Genomic DNA, 20159 nt, shown 5'->3' on the forward strand with positions numbered 1-20159 from the left:
TACGATTATATTTTAACATATAGAATGAAAAAACAACTAACTAACTAACTAAACTACCTTCGAGCGAAAAGACTTTAAAAAAACCAAACCAAATTCCATACAAACTTGCCCTACATAATTAACCTAGAAAAGTAACCACAATACTGCATATTTGACACACAGTTCCGCTGCTGTACCTCGACTGGTTATGTCATAATGACATAATCATTCGGAAGTGAGGCTTAAGTGTGGTTGCCTACAACCATTGTGGTTCAATGGAGGAACGAACGCTCTTTGCCACGGGAAAATATTGCAAGAAATGTTATTGTTTACTAAGCACTCGTTTCTATACTCAAAAAAACATACAGTCGAATTGAGAACCTCCTCCTTTTTTGAATTCGGTAAAAAAGTACCGATTCACATTTCAGGAGAGATTTTTTCATACATTTGATGTGAGGCGCCCACAGCCAGTTGCGCTCGCGGGTCGGTAAATGATACTGGGTTAAGCAACCTTTAGCGCGGTCATTACATAGATGGGTGACCGTTGAGTAGTATTTGAACTGGGCGTCTCCGTGCTTCGGAGGGCATGTTAAAAGTCGCTCGTGGCTGTTGTTTACTAAAATAATCGTCGTAAAACACGTCAAAGGCCTTTCGGGCGGCTTGAACACCATACGATGGAATGGAATGGATGTACCTATTTTGTAAAAAATCTCTGCATTTTGTTAGGTTTATTATTAGTTCAAAAAGCACCATCTCAAATATATTTCGACACTAATTAAAGGAGTCCGACACACCTACTAACTCAATATACTGTACACTTTAACTGTGAACAAAGTTCAACATTATTAGCCGCGCGGTTTGTGACTTGGAACAAAATATTCATCCCCTATATTATTTCCATATGGAAGAATTGATCAAAATCGTTTCTTAGCAGATGCCTTTGTCATAACATCCACCTGCATGCAAAATTTCAGCCCGATCCGTCCAGTGGTTTGCGCTGTGCGTTGATAGATCACTATGTCACTCAGTCGCCTTTGAGTTACATATATTTAGATAGACATGACCTAGCTTAGGACCAGTACAGGTAATACAGGTATTACATGCTGTTACGTGACTATTACACACCCTACATCTCTAGCTGACGTGCTTTTGCAATTATTGTGCTAAGGAAATGCCTAAGCGACCACTTAGAACCAGTTTAATTGATAAAACTATTTAGATAATAGTATGAAACAATTTATAATATGTTTGTACGCATTTTTTTTATAATTTACATCCTAGAACGGATTATTATATTTTCTTATGTATTCAAAATACTGTAACTTTTAGTTAATAATAACGGTTAATGGGTGACAAATACTTATGCGAATTTTGTCTGCCTGTCTGTTATGGTTTCAAAAAAAACCAGTTGATCTAAGTTTCATAAAATTTACGGATTAAATAATGGAATGATCCGTTGTTAAACGACATTTTTTTTTCTTAAAAAGAGACAATTCCCGCACTAAAAATAGCTCATGTGTCGCGAGGACTTTTACAAACATTCAAACAATGGACAAAAAAGCAATACCAGACCCGAAACAATTATTGGTGGATCGCATAAAAAATTGTTCTGTGTGGTAAGCAAGCCCACGACCTCCCGACGCAATGGTAGCAGCGACGTGATCTTAACCACTGCGCCACCGAGGCGGTCAATTGAAATCAATGACAAAGAAGCTACTTTGAACGCAGAATCGACGGGTCAATACTCATTAGTTACAAAATAACATAAACCTAGCATCAAACCCACTACCAAGCACTTAAAAGAGTAAACCAACGTGACCAATCACGGCTCATCATTGATTACCCCAGCACTTAAGCAAGATAAACCAGTCATGCAGAAATACGTCCACAACACAAGCAATAATCACCCTTATGCCTTAACTAATAAGGTTTATTATAACGGTATAATAGTGTTGGTGATGCAGTGAATGCAGTTGCCGGATTTGCTCATGTATTACGAAGGTATTCGGAAGTTTCTAAAAAGGCCATTGACCCTGGTGTTTGCAGTTTTAGAAGGTGAATACATCCTTTTTATTGACACTGTTTAGGCGCCGATAGCCAGTTGCGCTAACCGGTCACTAAACGTGACATGGCTTAACCGACCGTTATCTTACCGGGACCAACATTTTACGTGCTCTCCGAAGCACGCGGACGCTCAATTCAAATACTAGTATGCCGCTACCAATCAATAGAGTGACCGCGCCAAGGGTTGCTTAATCAACTGATCGTTTACCTAACGATGAGTACAACTGCCTATGAGCGCGTTAAGGTAGAAAATAGGCCTAAGCAGAGTCATGCCGTAGATTTATTTCGAAAGGCAACTCCCGCATAAGCTCTTATGTCGCGGGAACTTATACAGGCATGCAAGCAACAGATACAAAGTACAACTAGATTCGAAACAATTATTTATGGATCCCATCAATATTGGTTCCTAATGGGAAACGAACTTACGACATCCCGACGCAAAGGTAATGGCGTGGCGCCCACCTTAACAAACCTTTGAAAGACTTCACTTTATTACATTGAGGAGTTGCAGACCACATTAATTTTATCTCACTCCATAACCAGTTCTTTGCACAGTTCATGTTCAGTTTACCAACACAACGTGGCCTTGACTAACGACACAATCAGAGCATGGATATAATAATATGCAGCCATTCATTTTGCTTCCTCATTCGTATTTATACATACATTTTTAGCAGGCGGTTAAGGTGGTCGCCACGATACTACCATTGCGTCGGGAGGACGTGGGTTCGATTCCTACACGGGACAATTATTTGTGATATCCACAAATAGTTGTTTCGGGTCTAGCTATACTTTATATTTGTAAAAATCCTCGCGACATCCTCTTTTACAAACAAACAAATAAACTAGACAATTGCAAAATATTGTTGCAAAAACAATAAATTAACATTTCTATAATCCTATTCGATCAATGAATTCAACATCCTATACAATTGCCTAACAACTTTTGCAATAATTATAACATAAAATAGGAAGTATTCGCATTTCATGCTAATTTGTTACTCAACTCCGAAACTACTGCACCGGTTTCGACAAAACTTTGCATAAGTTATAAGTCTTTATGTATTTATGCGAAAAATATCGCCTAGTTGTAACCATTGACCTTAGATGTAGGCGGCTTAGGTTCTAATCTAGAACACGCACAAAAAGTATTGATGTTTTTGTGTTAATGTATAAATCACAATATATTATACAACAGTGACGGAAAATATGATGAAATTTGCATGCCTAAAATTTTTTTTATGCATTTTTAAAGAGCCTGCAAAGTCCCTAATCTGCCCTTGGCCATGGTGAACTCAAAGCTTAACCCTTCCCTCAATTCGGGAGGAGGCCCCTTGCCTAGCAGTGGGACAGTAATGGGTTAAAAAACCAAAGAAAACATAGTGAAAAAAAAATTTAACACATTTCCTGAGGGCATACAATGTCCCCTATCCGCACTTGGCTAGTGTGGTAAACCCAAAAACTAACCATTCCTTAAATTCGAGAGGACAACCTTGTCCAGCAGTGGGACAGTAATTGGTTAAAAAGTATATCCAAAGCATACATATTATGTACATCATAAATATCTTATTTTAGGGGTGGAGGGCCGGTTAGTAGCCGGCTGACACTGCGACAACTATTGATCCTACGTATCGCTCCCTCCTTTGCTACTTCGAACGTGCAAAATACACCAAGAATACGCACAATCACGTCTTTTTTCTAAAGGTATGGGCAGAGACAATACAATGCAATGTCCCATTAACTGACGTAAACATTATGGTGTCGTAAAACTTTATGGAGTTCTACACGCTATCTTAGAAATTGATCTTAATGACCAAATGAATAGCATTTGCAATGAAAAATACTTTGTTTATGAAATACTTCAGAAACGCCTTACTTATTTAATACATAACGGTAAAAAATGTAACAATAGTTGTGTAAAGCCGTAAAAAAATCTATCCACACAAAGAATTGATTGCAATATCTGCAAATCTAATCTTACTTGATTCCCCGTTGAGATTGGTGACAAGTTTTACTTTATTAAAATACTCCGATATTGATTAAAACATAATAGACACTCAGAAACGCCGCGCCTTTAACGTGGCTTAACGGCTGCTATGCCACGTTTTACGTATTCTCCGAAACACGGAGATGCCAAGCTCAAATACCTATGCGGTCACCTATCTATGGAATGACCGCACCAAGGTTTGCTTAACCTACAGATTGTTTACCGACAGGTGAGCGTAATTGGCTATGGGCACCTCTATCACTATACAATACAGAAACCACCTGCACTGCAAGCACAATGTGCCAGTACAGACAAAGACCTAAGAATCATCTAACACGTATCATGTCGAGCATTAGATAATTGTTTCGTTCTTACCTTCAAATAACAAATAAGAAAAAATATGTGAATATGAACAGCAGTGATAGCCGAGTGGTTTAAGTTGACACCTTCCCCGCAAGTGGTCGCAGGATCGAATCCGAGGCAACACACCAATGACTTTTCGAAGTTATGTGTGTATTAGAAATAATTATCAATTACTCCAACGGTGAAGGAAAAAATCGTGAGGAAACCTTGCATGCCTAAAAATTTGTTTAATACATTTAATGAGGGCATGCAAAGTCCCCAACCCGCACTTGGCCAGCGTTGGACTCAAGGCCTAACCCCTCCCTCATTACGAGAGGAGACCCTTGCCCAGCAGTGGGACATTAATGGGTTAAATTTATCTGAATATGAACGGATTATCAGCCAGATAAAGATTACTACAACATTACACCACTGCTCAGTGGGGTAGGCAGTTAAGCTGCGTAATCGCAAGATTTCATCTCAGGCTCATTTAGTCGTGGAGCACGATTTCTTATTTTTTATGTTAGGCAGTCAAAGAAACGGAGATTTTCGGACTTATTCGTCAACTCGGCCGCAATAAACTCGTCCGCGCGGTCGAGTTGGGAAGATTTAAATCTACCTATAATTTCATTGTGCATCTCGACCGTAGGAACATTCACTATGCGGTCGAGTCGACCCGGCAAATTTTTGTGATTTTTTTTATTCGTCATCTCGACCGAGTACAAAATGTACATTCGGGTAGAAAATGTTTAAGGCATATCATGGAAAGATTTATTTTGTTAGGCAAATTAAAATGCGTGCTGTGCTAACATAACGATCGTAGATGTTTCATTACAATCACCGTTTAGTTTTGTAAAATGTAGCATTTTTATCCTGATTAGTTAAAATAGTTTTCTCTGTCTCGCAAAATAGTTTTGTCTTTCTTTCGCAACTTTGAATTTTTTTTGGAGGAAAGAAATGAAGTAATAATCAACTGAGCTATGCCAGATTATAGTTTATATCTAAACTTCAATTATTTTGGCTTATATAATCTTATAGAGTACGCTATTGTTTCGAAAAAAAAATATCTTTTTATCTGTCCTTAATTAAAATTTTAAGTTATTAACAAAGTACCTATACCTCATAAGAAAAGCATCTGTCTAATATTTTATATACATATATATAGATTATCATTTGATAAAAATATACACAAAATTGTAATATAAAATAATAAAAAATAAACTTTATTTATTTGTTTATTTACATATTAAAATTTTTAGTATTTTATTTTTAAAAGACAAGCATTTAATTTTGAGTGCTTGCAACCCTGCGACAACACACAATACTGGGGTGAATAACGGAAATGGAGCCCTCGTGCATTGAGATTCAGGTCATTTTCGCATGTAAATTTTGAATCAACCATTTAATGAATAACGTTTATTATAATTATTTATCAGTTGATCTGTGATTTTTCTAGTCTTTATAGTCATTTATTTAGTTAAGTGTTTTTAAAAGGTTAGCACCAGCGCCAGCGGTGTAAAATAGTTACAAATAATTTTTAATTGATCTGTGATTTTTAAAATGTTCTCTGATTTCTAAAATGATTTGTGTGATATTATAAACAATAGTGTTAATTTGTTCAAGTAATTTGTAAGTCAAATACTTTAATAATTATTGTACATGTTGTTGATATCTACCGATTGTTGATTCCTATTAGACTAAGCATTTTTATATTGATGTTGATTATGTTGATTTTTCAGAAATATACATGTTCTAATTGAATCGGATTTTTATTTTACCCATAGAAGAACAAAAATTAAATTAAAAACGAAACACTTTTGTTGATCACTGTACAATAATGCCTCATATTTTCAATGTCGGTCGAGTTGACGAATACAAGATACGAAAAAATAGCTTCATCAACTCGACCACGTGGTTCGGCCGAGATGCACAATAAAAAAATAGTTAATGTTTAAACTTCCCGACTCGACCTCGCGGACGAGTTTATTGCGGCCGAGTTGACGAATAAGTCGATTTTCGCGTGGATTGCGATGTCAACTGAGGTCATGTCGGGTATTATAATTAACTGCTAACAGCTGAACTCTCCTTTTCGTTATAATATTAAACCTTGTATACTGTAGGTATCAATCAGATTGTAACATATTGCACGATTAGTGAGAGTTACCGAACAACAATAGTTTCTAATTGGGATGCTCACAGGCATTTGTTTTTATCCCGTGGCTGTCCCACAGCTGGTTAAGGGTCTCCTCCAGAACACATTCGTCCTTTCTAGTTATACGATTTTGATCACCATCTCATTCCATAAGTACAAAATTGAATGCTGATTCGGGTTCAATTCTATTTCAAAATAGTCTATTTATATTTTTACTTTTCTACGAGTATCTTAAAAACACACTTCAAGTAAGCAATTTCGCACATAATATGACTTTATTATTAACAACTGACAGGCGCAGCAAATTACTTTGTCGTTTCGAGAATCAATCCTGAGGAATAAAAGTCAAATAACACAAAAAATAGTGTTATTTCTAGCATGTAAAAACCGTTAAGTAGCAAGACCTCACCTGGTAAACAGTCCAGTGTTGGTGAGCCCGTACTTGGTCTCGCCAGCCTTGATGTAGATCTTGCAGGCGTCGTGCTGCCGGCAGCAGGTGTCCGTGAAGAAGAACAGCCCCAGGTCGCTGGAGCGAGCCGTCGCTGAGCGCCCGTCGCCGCACCACACCGTACCTGGTGAAGGTAGGGATGCGAAATATCAAGAGCATGGAACAATGTAGGGAAATTTCGATGTAAGGCGTATAATATCAGTGGTTGGTAAACTAAGCGAGCCAAAAAAATATTCCTCAGTCTGCTTTTCTTAATAAAATGTTGTCTTTATTAATAAAAAGTTTTTTTGACAGAGAGTCTGCCAATTTTGATTTGGGTTTCGGATTTCCCTTTTGAGGTATATGACCCTAATAAACAACCAGTAAAGGCTCTCTAAGTTGAACGAACTTTATAAACATAGTCATAACGAATACACGAAGATATAAAAACTACTATTGATTATATCGCTCAAAATTTCACTTGAGAATCAACCTCACCTCATGTAACCAAATACAACATTAGCTACTGCGCCAAGGACGTGGTCAATTGAATTTAAGATGCTATACAAGTTTAATATACTGTCAAAATCAAGAATAACATAAATTATTTTTGCCTATCCCTATCATGGAAATATACGTGAGGTTATCGACATGAAACATCCGACTTTAATCTCAACTATTTCATATTAAAATGAGTTAATTTTCGTAACGAACGGATTCCGTGCGTCATGTCACCCACAAGGACAACTAAATAAAAACATTGCGATATGCTTACAAACTTGTTTTTAATAAAAATATGAATTACTAAACGTTCTTGCTTAACCCCATAAAACTGCAAGGTCAATATGATACGGTTTCATGTTAAGATTACCATGCATTCTATTGTAATTAAAAATAACTTTATATAAATTAAAATCACTGATACCTACTAAATAAATAATAAATATTAAATAAATATTATTGGACAAATCACACACGGTCATTTGATTCCAAACTGAGCAGAGCTATGGTAGCAAAATAACTAATAAACATACTCAAATACTTCTAAATACATACTTATATAGATACAATACAATCCAGGCTCAGAGCAAATACACGTGCTCATCACACAAAGATTTGTCTCGGGTGGGATTCCCACCGCACGCGGCGCTACGGTTATTGCGGCGAGGTGACCTCTTAAACCACTGCGCCAATCGTGCAATAGGTCCAGATTAAAAAACAACAACTGTCTGTATGTGTCTTACGGCTAGATATTATTTAGTTTCACAGGTGAATATTATAATGATTAAAGCAACGACAACCTAAATTGGACAGCACAGACATCGAAAAATTATAATTAATGCATCATTCAAAATTAATCTTAACGTTTTTGACACATTATCAATTTATTATGTAAATTATTTTTGAACTTAATCAAAGGATTTGTTTAAACATGACAGTTATAATAATAATTGATTTGATTAGGAATTAAGAAAAATATGATTATTGACAGCTGGAGATAAATGACAGCGTACACATATTTCTGACGCTGACGGTACCACTAAAGTAAAAAAAATAGTATGCAAATTAGAAACCTATTAATATTGAAATAAGTTAACCAAAGACATTTATATTCATTTAAATAACTTCGTCAAGGGGTACGGTAGACTCGATTGAAACCTTACCTGAATAAAAAAATAATGATTTCGAGTCGACAACATATGTATATCCGCAAAATTCGGATTGTCGAGTATTTTGTTAAATTCTAATGTGTTGACGGACAAATCACAGACGCCATCTTGGGATTATCAGTAACTGACGTTTTGCGAAAATATTATTTTTGACACTTTTTATGATACCTATACTCTTTGTTTTTTTTTTTCTTTAACTTGACATTTGCCAATAACAGCCATAAAATTACGAGTATGTATGCATGTATTAAGAGTCCCGTTTGACCCGAGCGAAGCAGGGATTTATCTACTTAGTATTCATTTATTAACATACCTGGATAAATAGCCTGAACCCTATCTTTAAACTGTTCCACCACAGAATTAGCCACATTAGCCACGCTGGTCACTCCGGAAGCCACGCCGGAAGCCACCCCGGAGACGAAGCCGCGGTCGTTGTCCAAGGAGCCGATGTCCCTGACTCCTGCCATCAGCTGGCTCAGCGGCCTGCTGATGCCTGAGGATATCGTCTTCAGGATCCCACGACCGAACTGACCTGGAGAACGAAAGAATTAAATTTTCAGTGACTGATTTTTTTTCTGCAGAAGAGACCCTTGTCGCAGTAGATTAATAGTTGGTAGAAATTATTTATTAGAATATTTAAAAGCAGTTATAGCCGAGTGATCTTAGCATTCGCCACCTACCCAAGTGTTCAAAGATTTGAGTGTGTAGCAAAAAATAATGAATTTTCGAAATAAAACATCGCAATAAAACTTTGCTTGTCTCAGCGTATCATATGTCACAAGGACTTTCACAAGTAAAGTACAGGCAGATTTACTTATAATAATATGTAATCCTTATATTATAATAAGTTTAAGTGCCCGATTAGTATTTGTTCCATGTCAAAATTGAACCCACGACCCTCACACAGCGGTGTCAGCGTGAAACTTTCTCAGTCACGTACGTTGTCAAATAGATAATGTCATCATCAATCGCAGATTTAATGACAAAGACACGACATAAACCTGGCATGTCTCACGATTTTTAACCAATTTTATGAAAAGAGGAGTTCTATTGAGGACTGATTTTGAGTAATTTTTTTTATTTGCTTCCCATGGCTCCATTTAAGTTTGATCCAGGGGGGCTATCGCGTATTTCAGTTGACAAATATTTGAAAGCCACTACGCTGTACATTGTTTTATCCTCCAGATGATAGTGACTAACACGTTACATCAAAGCAGCAATGTAGTGAATAGTGAACATCAATTTGACGTACACTAGTTGTCAACTGAGATACGTGATAAACCGGCAGATATCCTTGAAGATACAAAACATTGTATTCATATATAACACTAGTAGTTCCTGAGATTAGCGCGTTCAAACAAACAAACAAACAAACTCTTCAGCTTTATAATATTAGTTAGATGGTATGTTGACTAACTACGACTAACATTAAGTAAGGTTTTGGAACAATTATGTATTCCAATTACGTCTAGTAGTTTCAATAATCAGCAAATTAGCCATCAAGTTAATGAATTTTGAAGAGCTTCCTACAAGACAAATTCAAGGAAAATGATGGTTTCCTACGTCCAAGATTCCGGCTTCCATTCCTAACTTGAGAACCGCAAGAGTATAGCTACTTCACTCAGTAACTATAATTATCACCACTGAAGCATGGCTTATGTAATTACTCAGTAGTTGCCACTTACCTACCAGTCAATCAGAAATTATACGCTTTTAACTTATAATAATTTAAATACTTTTTATAGGTAATGAAATTTCGGTGTAAACGTGTTTGGTCACGCAAAAAACTTGTAGAACTAGTAACAATTAAAAAAAACAAGATTTAAGTAGCTATACCGGATTAACAACTAAACTTTGTCTTGTCTTGAGAGAATGTAAGTATCTTAATTTTTTAAATAATACATGAGTATAATTTTCGCTGTTAACAACATGGCAACATAGGCAAGGAAAACTTTACTTTAGTAGAGATATTTATCAGTGGGATCGACGAGAGACTGATTTCACAAGAAATGAATCGACGCCATAGGCCCTAAGAGAGCCTACAAAAATATATCGCTGATCTTATAAAAATGAAATGCTAAATAGTAGAAACGACCACAATATGAAATCACATAAAATAAAATAAATATGGACGGTTAAATCGTGTTTTTCTTCATTGTAACCTACTGCCTGCAAGGGTTTTTTTTTTGTTTTTGATATTATGTAGTTATGAATGTAAATTTTCAATTTTTGAGTTTCTTACTAATATGGTAATTTCTGAAAGGAGGAAACACTATAACCTCGACAATGAGTTTTATTTTCTAAATCCTTACAAATTGGCAATGCTGGGTAGGTACTTTATTTCTTTACATCATCGTCACTTCTCTTGCAGAAGTCAAAGAAACATAATTAAGTTACCGCCAATCGGAAAGGTAATGCTTTATGTCACACCTTATGTCAGATGAGGTGACATAACGAATGACATAACATAACAAAAGGTTCGTAAGAATTACTTAGTGTCGGCTTTACGACAACTAGTGGTAGTTGTTGTGTAAAACAAGTTCCTATGAGTTATGTGGGCTCATCAATTTGATGTTTAAAAAGCTTGTTTATATGCGAAAGTTTATTAGTTTGAAATATTAGTTGTATGAGGAAAATACTCAGATTTTATGGGTTTTTTACATGCGTACAGAATGTAGGAACTCGTTTGAATTGATAAGATTTCATTCATTTCTTATACGACAACTACTGAATATTATGAGCAGAGTTTTTTTCTAACTATGTCGGAGTTGGCTTTCAGTTTCACCGAATGCAGGTGAATACGGAATGGATCTCCAGAACCCCAGAAAATGACAGCCAGAACCCACAATTTAACGTGACAGAGAGAGGGTTAATTTTTTATCACATTCAATATCTTTATTCTTAGCTATTCTTCTCGGCAAATTATAAGCCTACAAGCCCTGTTTTGTGCTACTTATATCCAGATTGTCTCAAGTCATCGACCCATCTAAACATCACTACTACCTACTCATTCTTTTTCCTCATTTAAAATTATCTGATTATGGCAAAACGGCCCTGAGACTTTATTAAAAGTATTCGAAATGAGGACTGATTGATATCATGTTTTTACCTTTACAAAGATTTCATCACTCAAGGGATTTTCGTAACAATGTGGCAATGGTTTATATTTATCTTAAAATCAAGGGCTTTAACGTGAACTAGTTTATTGTTGAGTGATACAGTTACAGAAATGATTGTGACTCATATGTCATACGAGACTTTATTGTGAAAATTCGATATAGATTATTACTACACTGCATCTACACATAAATTAAAAACCGACCAAGTGCAAGTTGGTGTCGCGCACGAAGGGTTCCGTACCATCATAAAAAGGAAATACAAAAATTTCGCGTTTGGTGTATGGACCCCCCTAAATAAGATAATTGTTAGTATTTGAAATAAATTAGTGGAAATTTCAGCTTCTTAGTTATTACAGTTTATGATATACAGAGTGGTGATAGACGGACAGACGGACAGACAGCAGGGGTTAATAATAGTAGGTTCCATTTTTGCATTTTAGGTACGAAACACAAAAAAGTAGAAGTTAACTTCGGTCGTCGTCGGTATAAACTTTTGTACGGAGATAGCCAGAAAAACTTATATAAAAGCAAGGTACATTTACTATAACACACCTTTTAATTTACGCGCTGTTAAGAAAACTCTGATAATATAATTACATTACCTAATAATTTTGGGTAATCGTGCGTAACGATAAAAATTAAAAAGATTTGGTTCTACAAATGCGAAAGCTAGCAGCTTGTACGTGGCTTTTTCAAAAAGTAATAATATTATTTGATCTCCATAACTGTAACGAAATAACCGGATATATGATAGAAATGGTAATGAAAAAATTCATTCAAACCGTGACGATCAATTATACAGATATTCGATCAATAACGACTTTTATAAAGAGCTGCTAAAGCTAAGCAGCTAAAAGACTAGCTGACCCGCGCAACTTCGCTTGCGTCACATAAGAGAGAAAGGGTCATAATTTTCCCCGTTTTTGTAACATTTTTTACTGGTATTCTGCTCCGAATGGCCGTAGCGTGATGTTATATAGTCTATAGCCTTCCTCGATAGATGGGCTATCTAACAGTGAAAGAATTTTTCAAATTGGACCAGTAGTTTCTGAGATTAGCGCAATCAAACAAACAATCTTTTCAGTTTTATAATATTAGTATAGATTCGTTACGCGTTTACTACATACTACATCGCTATTTAGTTTTATATAGCTATAACTGTTATTTTTTATGAATATTCGTATACACCTGTGCATCTGCACACAAATAATATACTAAAGATTTATGATGAGTAAATAATCGTTAAAGTTTATTTCTTATAGTTACTGATCGACCAGGTGTCCACTGTCCAAAGTTATTTAAATTGTCCAAAGGACATTATTTTTGAAACTTACGTTTCTAAGTGCTAAATGTATTTTTTTGCCCAAACCTGTACTCTCTCAGGGTTGGGTAAAGGTCACTACTTGCCAATGCCGCAGATAGACGCCCATTAAGCCCAAGTCATGTTAACACGGTATATTAACAGAGAAGAAAAAAAACATGTAATGCCAAAATATTAAAGTAACTCACCTATCCCACCGTTCTCCTCCCGACTCCTCAACCTCTCTGCCTCCAGCATCTCATTTTGCCTCTGCATTCTTCTAAACAAGTCCACCAGACCCTTAGGCACCACTCTCTCAGCGACGGTTTCAACCACACTCTCGACCACACTACCAGCGAGGCCGAAGATCACTGACAACGCGTCCGTCTTCGGCGCAGTCGTCGGCACTACGTCTTTAGAATCATAATAATCTTCAGGAACATCGGACTGATCCTCCGTATCTAATTCAGTGAAAATTGGTACATCACCGTCTTCTACCTCAGTACTCACATCTACTCGGCTGATATTCTCTCGGTCTGTAGTATTAAAACTAGGTATAACAGTAGTCTGGTCATAATTCACTTCGGTAACATTTGCAACTTGTGTTGTAAATTCGGTGGTATCGAAAAAATCTGTTGTAGTTTCAACTCTTTCAGATTCTGTTGTCTTTGTATATTTTTCTGTGACAGCAAATTCTGTTGTACTTGTAAATTCTGTATATATATCTGTGGTTGTATCTGTTTCTTGTGTAGAAGATGGTAATGTAACAGTCTGTAGAATTTCTATTTTGGGTACTTTTTTCGTTGTAGATAGAGGAATGACTGTCAAATCTGGTTCAGTTGTACTCTCAATTATGCTTACGAGTGTATTCTCTGTTGTACTGATCAGTTCTAAAGGTATAACACTATAATCTACAGTAGATGTTTTCTCTAATTTGGCTTCAGTTTCATTTCTATCGTTACTCAACTTATCATCTAGTTTTCTATCTAAGTCCTTAACTATGGTATATCTATGGGTTTCTTTGTCGAAATATTCGTTTGAATTCCAAGGCACATCGCCGAATTTTTTGTTGAATATCGAATACTCTTCGTCGAAGTCGATGATGCTGTTGTCAAAGTTGTCGTCTGCATATTTGCCGATGGGTTTAGGGGTGGAGATGATGTTTTTGGGCAGAGTGTAGGAGGGGCAGCTGAGGAGAAATATGGCACTGATGATGAAGCGCCTCATTTTCTGTCTACCGCGATGGTACATGTTTGTTTAGCCATCTGGAACAAATAAAATAAACATTAAAAAAAAATTGTCTTGTACTTTGTTTCCAAAAACACAGGACATTGGCGTCTTTATTGGTTGACAAAAAATATTTTTATGCTAGCAGAATAATCACTTAGGAATTATAAGTTCAAATAATAATTTTACACTTATAATACAAAGTATGCGATGCGACCGACTTTAATTTATCGTTCGTTGTGTTTATAAGTAAATGTCATCGTTACTTAGAAAGTAAGTTCCACAATACATTGACCCATAATATTAAATACAAAATACTTTTATTGTGCACAATTATAGTTAATTACTAAGTAATATTTCGCAAACAAACAAACAAATTGTGCAGAGGTAGAGTGCGCGCCACGTAACGTCTTCATTGTGTGAACTTACATAATATTCACAATGGATGCGCATGCGGCTATGAAGCACTCACTATGTGCACCATTTTGAAAATACATTTACAAATAACAACATTTGTGACACATAAGAGAAAATGGGTCATAATTTTCCCCGTATTTGTAACATTTTTCGTCGCTACTCCGCTCCTAATGACCGTAGCGTGATGTTATATAGCCTTCCTCGATAAATGTTCTATCTAATACTGAAATAATTATTGAAGTCGGACCAGTAGTTCCTGAGATTAGCGCGTTCAAACAAACAAACAAACTATATTAGTATAGATATATGTTTCTGAGGTACTTTTTGCGGCAGTTTATCTATTCAATAGCATTAAAACTCATATAAAAAAACGCTGTCGAATATATAAACTACCGTTAAAAGTATATTGAAGAATAAGTATAAGAACGAATATTTGTGCGATACAAAGATAATAGTATCGTTCTGAACCAGTTGTTGGTGTGTTTATAAGTCTTCACAAGAAGTACGAAAATTGCCTTTTTAAATATATCGTCCGAGAACCGTAAGGTTTTGCTTATTAAGTAAAAAAAAATTGATTTGCTTTTGAACCTACACAAACATGACTATCGTTAAAAAATGCTAAGCAGATAAGAGACTGCGAAATCGATAATAGGCCACATTATTGGATGAATTATGTTATTTAATCTCAAATGTAAGTTTTCTAGTATAAAATTAGGAAGAGAAGAGCTTTTGAAGATAAAATTTTTATTTGTACTAGAACCCAAAATTTATTGTATGTTAGGTATGTAATATTTATTAAACCGACATTCTGCGTTTTAAGTTAATAATTTATGAAAATGATGATCAATGTAAACGCATCAATTCATACACAAATACTTAATGTTAAGATTATAAAATTTTGACAATAGCTATTCTTTAATGTCAAACAACATATTTATAATAAACAGCAACACTTATAAATAAAGTTAATGTACATCGGTGTCAGTGTGCCAAGTTGTTGTAAAGGCTTTATGGCTAATGTTATGTAACTCTACTTATTGGGATAGTGGCCAGTAGTGGTAGAATGTCGCCTCGGACTTGGGTGCAATACCTGCGAGGGAATTTTGTTTCTAGTCGGTTAGATTAGACTGCCTCCGTGGCGCAGTGGTTTAGGTCACCACGCCAACACTACTGCGTCGGGAGGTAGTGGGTTCGATTCCCACACGGAGCAATTATTTGTGCGATCCACAAATAATTGTTTCGGGTCTGGTTGTGCTTTGTGTCCGTTGTTTGTATGTTTGTAAAAGTCCCCGCGACACAAGAGCAATTCTTAGTGCGGGAGTTGTCTTTTTTAATGAAGAAGATTAGCCGCTTGTTGAATGGTAGAATAAGGTTGTATAGGCTCTTATTCTCGTTTAACTTTGAAATACAGACTTAACAGTAACATGTTTAGTTTATTAATTCAGTAGATAGCCATAAATAAATAATAATAATAATAAATATATTGGGACAACTCACACACGGTCATTTGATTCCAAACTAAGCAGAGCTTGTACTATGGTAACTAAATAACTGATAAACATACTTATATACTTCTAAATACATACTTATATAGATACGTTAACATCCAGGCTCAGAACAAGGATGTATGCAAGGTTCTCAAGTGGCGGAGGTATACAAACTTGGAATTATGAATTTCTGTGACCCGCAGTCTTATGAAGCTGATGGTGGCCTATACGATAAAGCTACTATATATGGGATATACAAATATTTTTTAAATATAATCTAGATAAATTATACCTGTCAAGGCTCTTCCCTAAGTTGTCGAACCGTAATTCATTACAAGCTAATTAAATTTCACTCTACATATAAATGTCTTCTTCATTTAAAAATTATTTATGAGAGTACCTACACCCGTGTAGGTACTCTAATAAATGACAGTTACATAAATAGTGTAACATAAGCATTTATCATAATCCCCATCAAGTTTCCCATAAGATAGTACACAAGATATAACTCTAGTTGACACTCGTACCTTTAACCCTTCACACAAGACACACACACAGTCACACACACACACACACATAGTGACACATGTGAATATAGATAACCTCGTTAGATTTGCCACTAACATACGTAACATAACACCTGCATGTCAAAATATCTGTCAGTTGTCCTAACTGAACCGTCCCAAATTAGCAATGCAATGCAACGCAATATGATGCCATGCAATGCGACATGATGCCATGCAATGTGACGTGATGCCATGCGATGCGATGCAATGGAACGCGATGTAATGTGCCATGAATTTGAGCTATGTATATGTTCATTAATGGTTCTACTTGTGTGAAGATGAAGACTCTGATAAACGAATTATGATCAAAACAAGATCATATAATAGAAACTCGTTTTAATGACCAAAACGGGTTTTTAATCATAAAACAATTTATTCATTGACGTTTCATAGCTGGTTGTCAGCGACAAAACTGGCAAGAAAATATCTGAAAGTGGCTTACTATGATTCACGTGTTGTCAATTAAAAGGCGTTTAAAACATATAATATTTTAAAGCAATAAGTAAATAAGGTAACAACGCGTATTAATCTCAGAATTGACAACAAGTAAACACATCTTAAATTAATGTTTTTATTGACATTTAGCACAAGGTTCCGATCACTATGAATGACATTTATGTGCATCCAGTTATATACTACATAGAATCATTTTAAAACCGTTAACAATATATATAATAATATTATTAGCAGGTATGAAGTAAATCTGTCTGTATAGTAAAATATTGAACTATTCTAATTAATGCTAATTTAATTCGTGATATGCTAATCTAATCATAAACATTTTCTAGTGAGTAATCGTTAAGCCGTGTGTTGAAATGTTGCAATCTCCCGTCATTCCAGTTGGCTAATTAATATCTAACTATGGAGATGGAATGATCAACCTTTATGAAGACGAACAATTATCTATTGTTTGTTAATTTATGTAGCACCAATTTTCTTACAAATATGTACAAATATTATTCTTTGTTTACAAACATACAAACAACGGACACAATGTACAACCAGACCCGAAACAATTATTTGTGAATCGCACAAATAATTATAATTGTCCCGTGTGGGAATCGAAACTACGACCTCCCGACGTAGTGGTTGCGGCGTGGCGACCTAAACCACTGCGCCACAGAGCCATATATCTTATAAATATATCTACGGAGTGTAAGAAATACTGAAAGATATATGGTTCGCGCGGAGGCTTCCTACTTCCAAGGAGCAATTACATATGTAATGTACGAAATTCTGCCCGCAAATACTTCCGCGTGAAAACGTTTCCCGGGGAAAATGTTTCTTATGTGTTGATACAGGTACTGTGTACTAACATAAATTTCATTCAGATGTTTCTTCGTGAAAGAGTAACTTACATAAATCCTCACAAACTCGCATTTATAAAACTAGTAGGAATTAATCAATAAATTCATTGATACAATATTAAATATTAATAATATTTACGCCACCTTTACATTATTAACGCACTTAAATCTACTTTAGTCAAAAGGCTAAGCCATTTCGTAACAATCTCGTGCTCCTATAGTCCTATACCTAGATTTAATTCTATCGTTATTTCTATCGCTAGTTATACCGCAGTAGCGAACAAAGTCAGCTATAATACTAGTATACATAGTCTAAATACTACAGTAGGTACGTCCGTTCCCTTCACTTTTGTGAACAGGTGCGCTAGTAACTGTTTAGTTCAATTATCAATGTTATACGTACACAATGCTGTTTATTACTGCATTGTGGGATAGAGACTTTGTTTTTAAATAAGACAACTCCCGCACTAAGAATTTAACTTGCGTCCCGGGGACTTTTACAAACGTACAAACAACGGACACAAAGTACAACTAGACCCGAAACAATTATTTGTGAATCGCACAAATTATTGTTCCGTGTGGGAATCGAGCCTACCGCGGCGTTGTGAACTTAACCACTGCGCCACGGAGGATTTTGTTCGAGTGGTCAACTTATATCGAGTCACTAGCTGACCCACAGGCTCCTTTCGGGTATTCACTTGAATCCTCTCTATTAGTCACGTAAGAGCTGGATATAAAAATAGCCCTAGTTTAATCTCGGGTCTTAAATCCGAAAAGTCATTGTTGTGTTGCTTCGGAATCGATCCATCGACCACTTGCGTGAGAGGTGCTAATTTATATCACTAGGCTGTCACTGCTCTCATGTCGTGTAATTTGTCGAAAAAAACTGAACGGCAGAGATGAACCAGAGCAATTATAAGACTTTTTAGGCATAATATCTTCAATTTCGTGAAGTAATTTTGGACTGATTAACATTCGTAAAAGGGCATATGAAAACCACAAATTATGGTCATCTTTCCCATTTATAGTGTGTTTAAATTATTCCGGCAATTTAAATCAATGTTCAGTAATGTATTCGCAATAGTTTCCCACGGTTCACTTAAGGACTTTATTGCGAAATAAGCCATTTATACGACTACCGCTGAGGTTTCGACGGAAGTGTCTCGGGTTCGATTTTCCGTTGAAAAATACCTATTTTATTTATCTTTACTAATATTATAAAGCTGAAGAGTTTGTTTGTTTGTTTGTTTGAACGCGCTAATATTGTAGGAACTACTGGTCCGAATTGAAAAATCCTTTCAGTGTTAGATAGCCCATAATATCGAGGAAGGCTATAGGCTATATATCATCACGCTACGACCAATAGGAGCAGAGTACCAGTAAAAAATTTTACAAAAATGGGGAAAATTTTGACCCGTTCTCTCTTATGTGACGCAAGCGCAGTTGCGCGGGTCAGTTAGTGTAAGGATATTCTTAAAACTAGTCTGGAGTTTGATAACGTGTTAGGTATATGGCAGTAGGCTTGCCCTCTATTACATGGGACTAAAATTTAATGTATGTATTTGTATATATGTATTTCATACACCTTGAGGCGCCCATAGCGAGTTGCGCTCACCGATCAGCAAGCGATCTGTGGATTAAGCAAACCTTGGCGCGATCATTCGATAGATTGGTGGCCGCATAGCGGTATTTGAACCTGGCGTCTCCGTGCTTCAGAAGGCACGTAAAAAGTCGGTCCCATTTGTTGTCAATTCAGGTAACAGTCGTTAAGCCACGTCAAAGGCCTTAGGGCGGCTTGAACAACTTTGACAATAGATTGACCACTAACTATAAAAAAAATACACCTTGTATAACAGGCGTGATATTATTTATGTTTGTAGCATATTTTTGTAGAGATATGTAACATCGCACGGAAATCAAATCCATTCCTTCTATATAACGCACTTTATAAATATTAATCAGGATGTTATGTGCTCAATTAGCAAATACTTAGGCTTATGTATGGTATCAGATTATATAACTTAATTTAAAGGATGTGTTAAAATTAATCGGACCATAAAAATATAATAAAATATTAAATTTGTCGTAACAAACGTATTATATTTCCTTCCGTCC

General features: G+C 35.8%; 1 protein-coding gene across 2 annotated transcripts in view; it reads right to left on the minus strand.

Moving 5' to 3' along the window:
- LOC142982585 (uncharacterized) overlaps positions 1-20159 on the minus strand; it is a 30631-nt gene that overhangs the window by 2736 nt on the left and 7736 nt on the right. For both annotated transcript variants that reach the window (XM_076129155.1, XM_076129156.1), the window contains exons 2-4: positions 13250-14305; positions 8935-9153; positions 6934-7096 (exon numbers count right to left, since the gene is read on the minus strand). In XM_076129155.1, the coding sequence (XP_075985270.1) occupies positions 6934-7096; positions 8935-9153; positions 13250-14291 (1424 nt within the window). In that variant the 5' untranslated portion in view covers positions 14292-14305. The remainder of the gene's footprint in view (positions 1-6933; positions 7097-8934; positions 9154-13249; positions 14306-20159) is intronic.

This window comes from Anticarsia gemmatalis, chromosome 22 (assembly GCF_050436995.1).
Source record: "Anticarsia gemmatalis isolate Benzon Research Colony breed Stoneville strain chromosome 22, ilAntGemm2 primary, whole genome shotgun sequence".
Classification (NCBI taxonomy): domain Eukaryota; kingdom Metazoa; phylum Arthropoda; class Insecta; order Lepidoptera; family Erebidae; genus Anticarsia; species Anticarsia gemmatalis.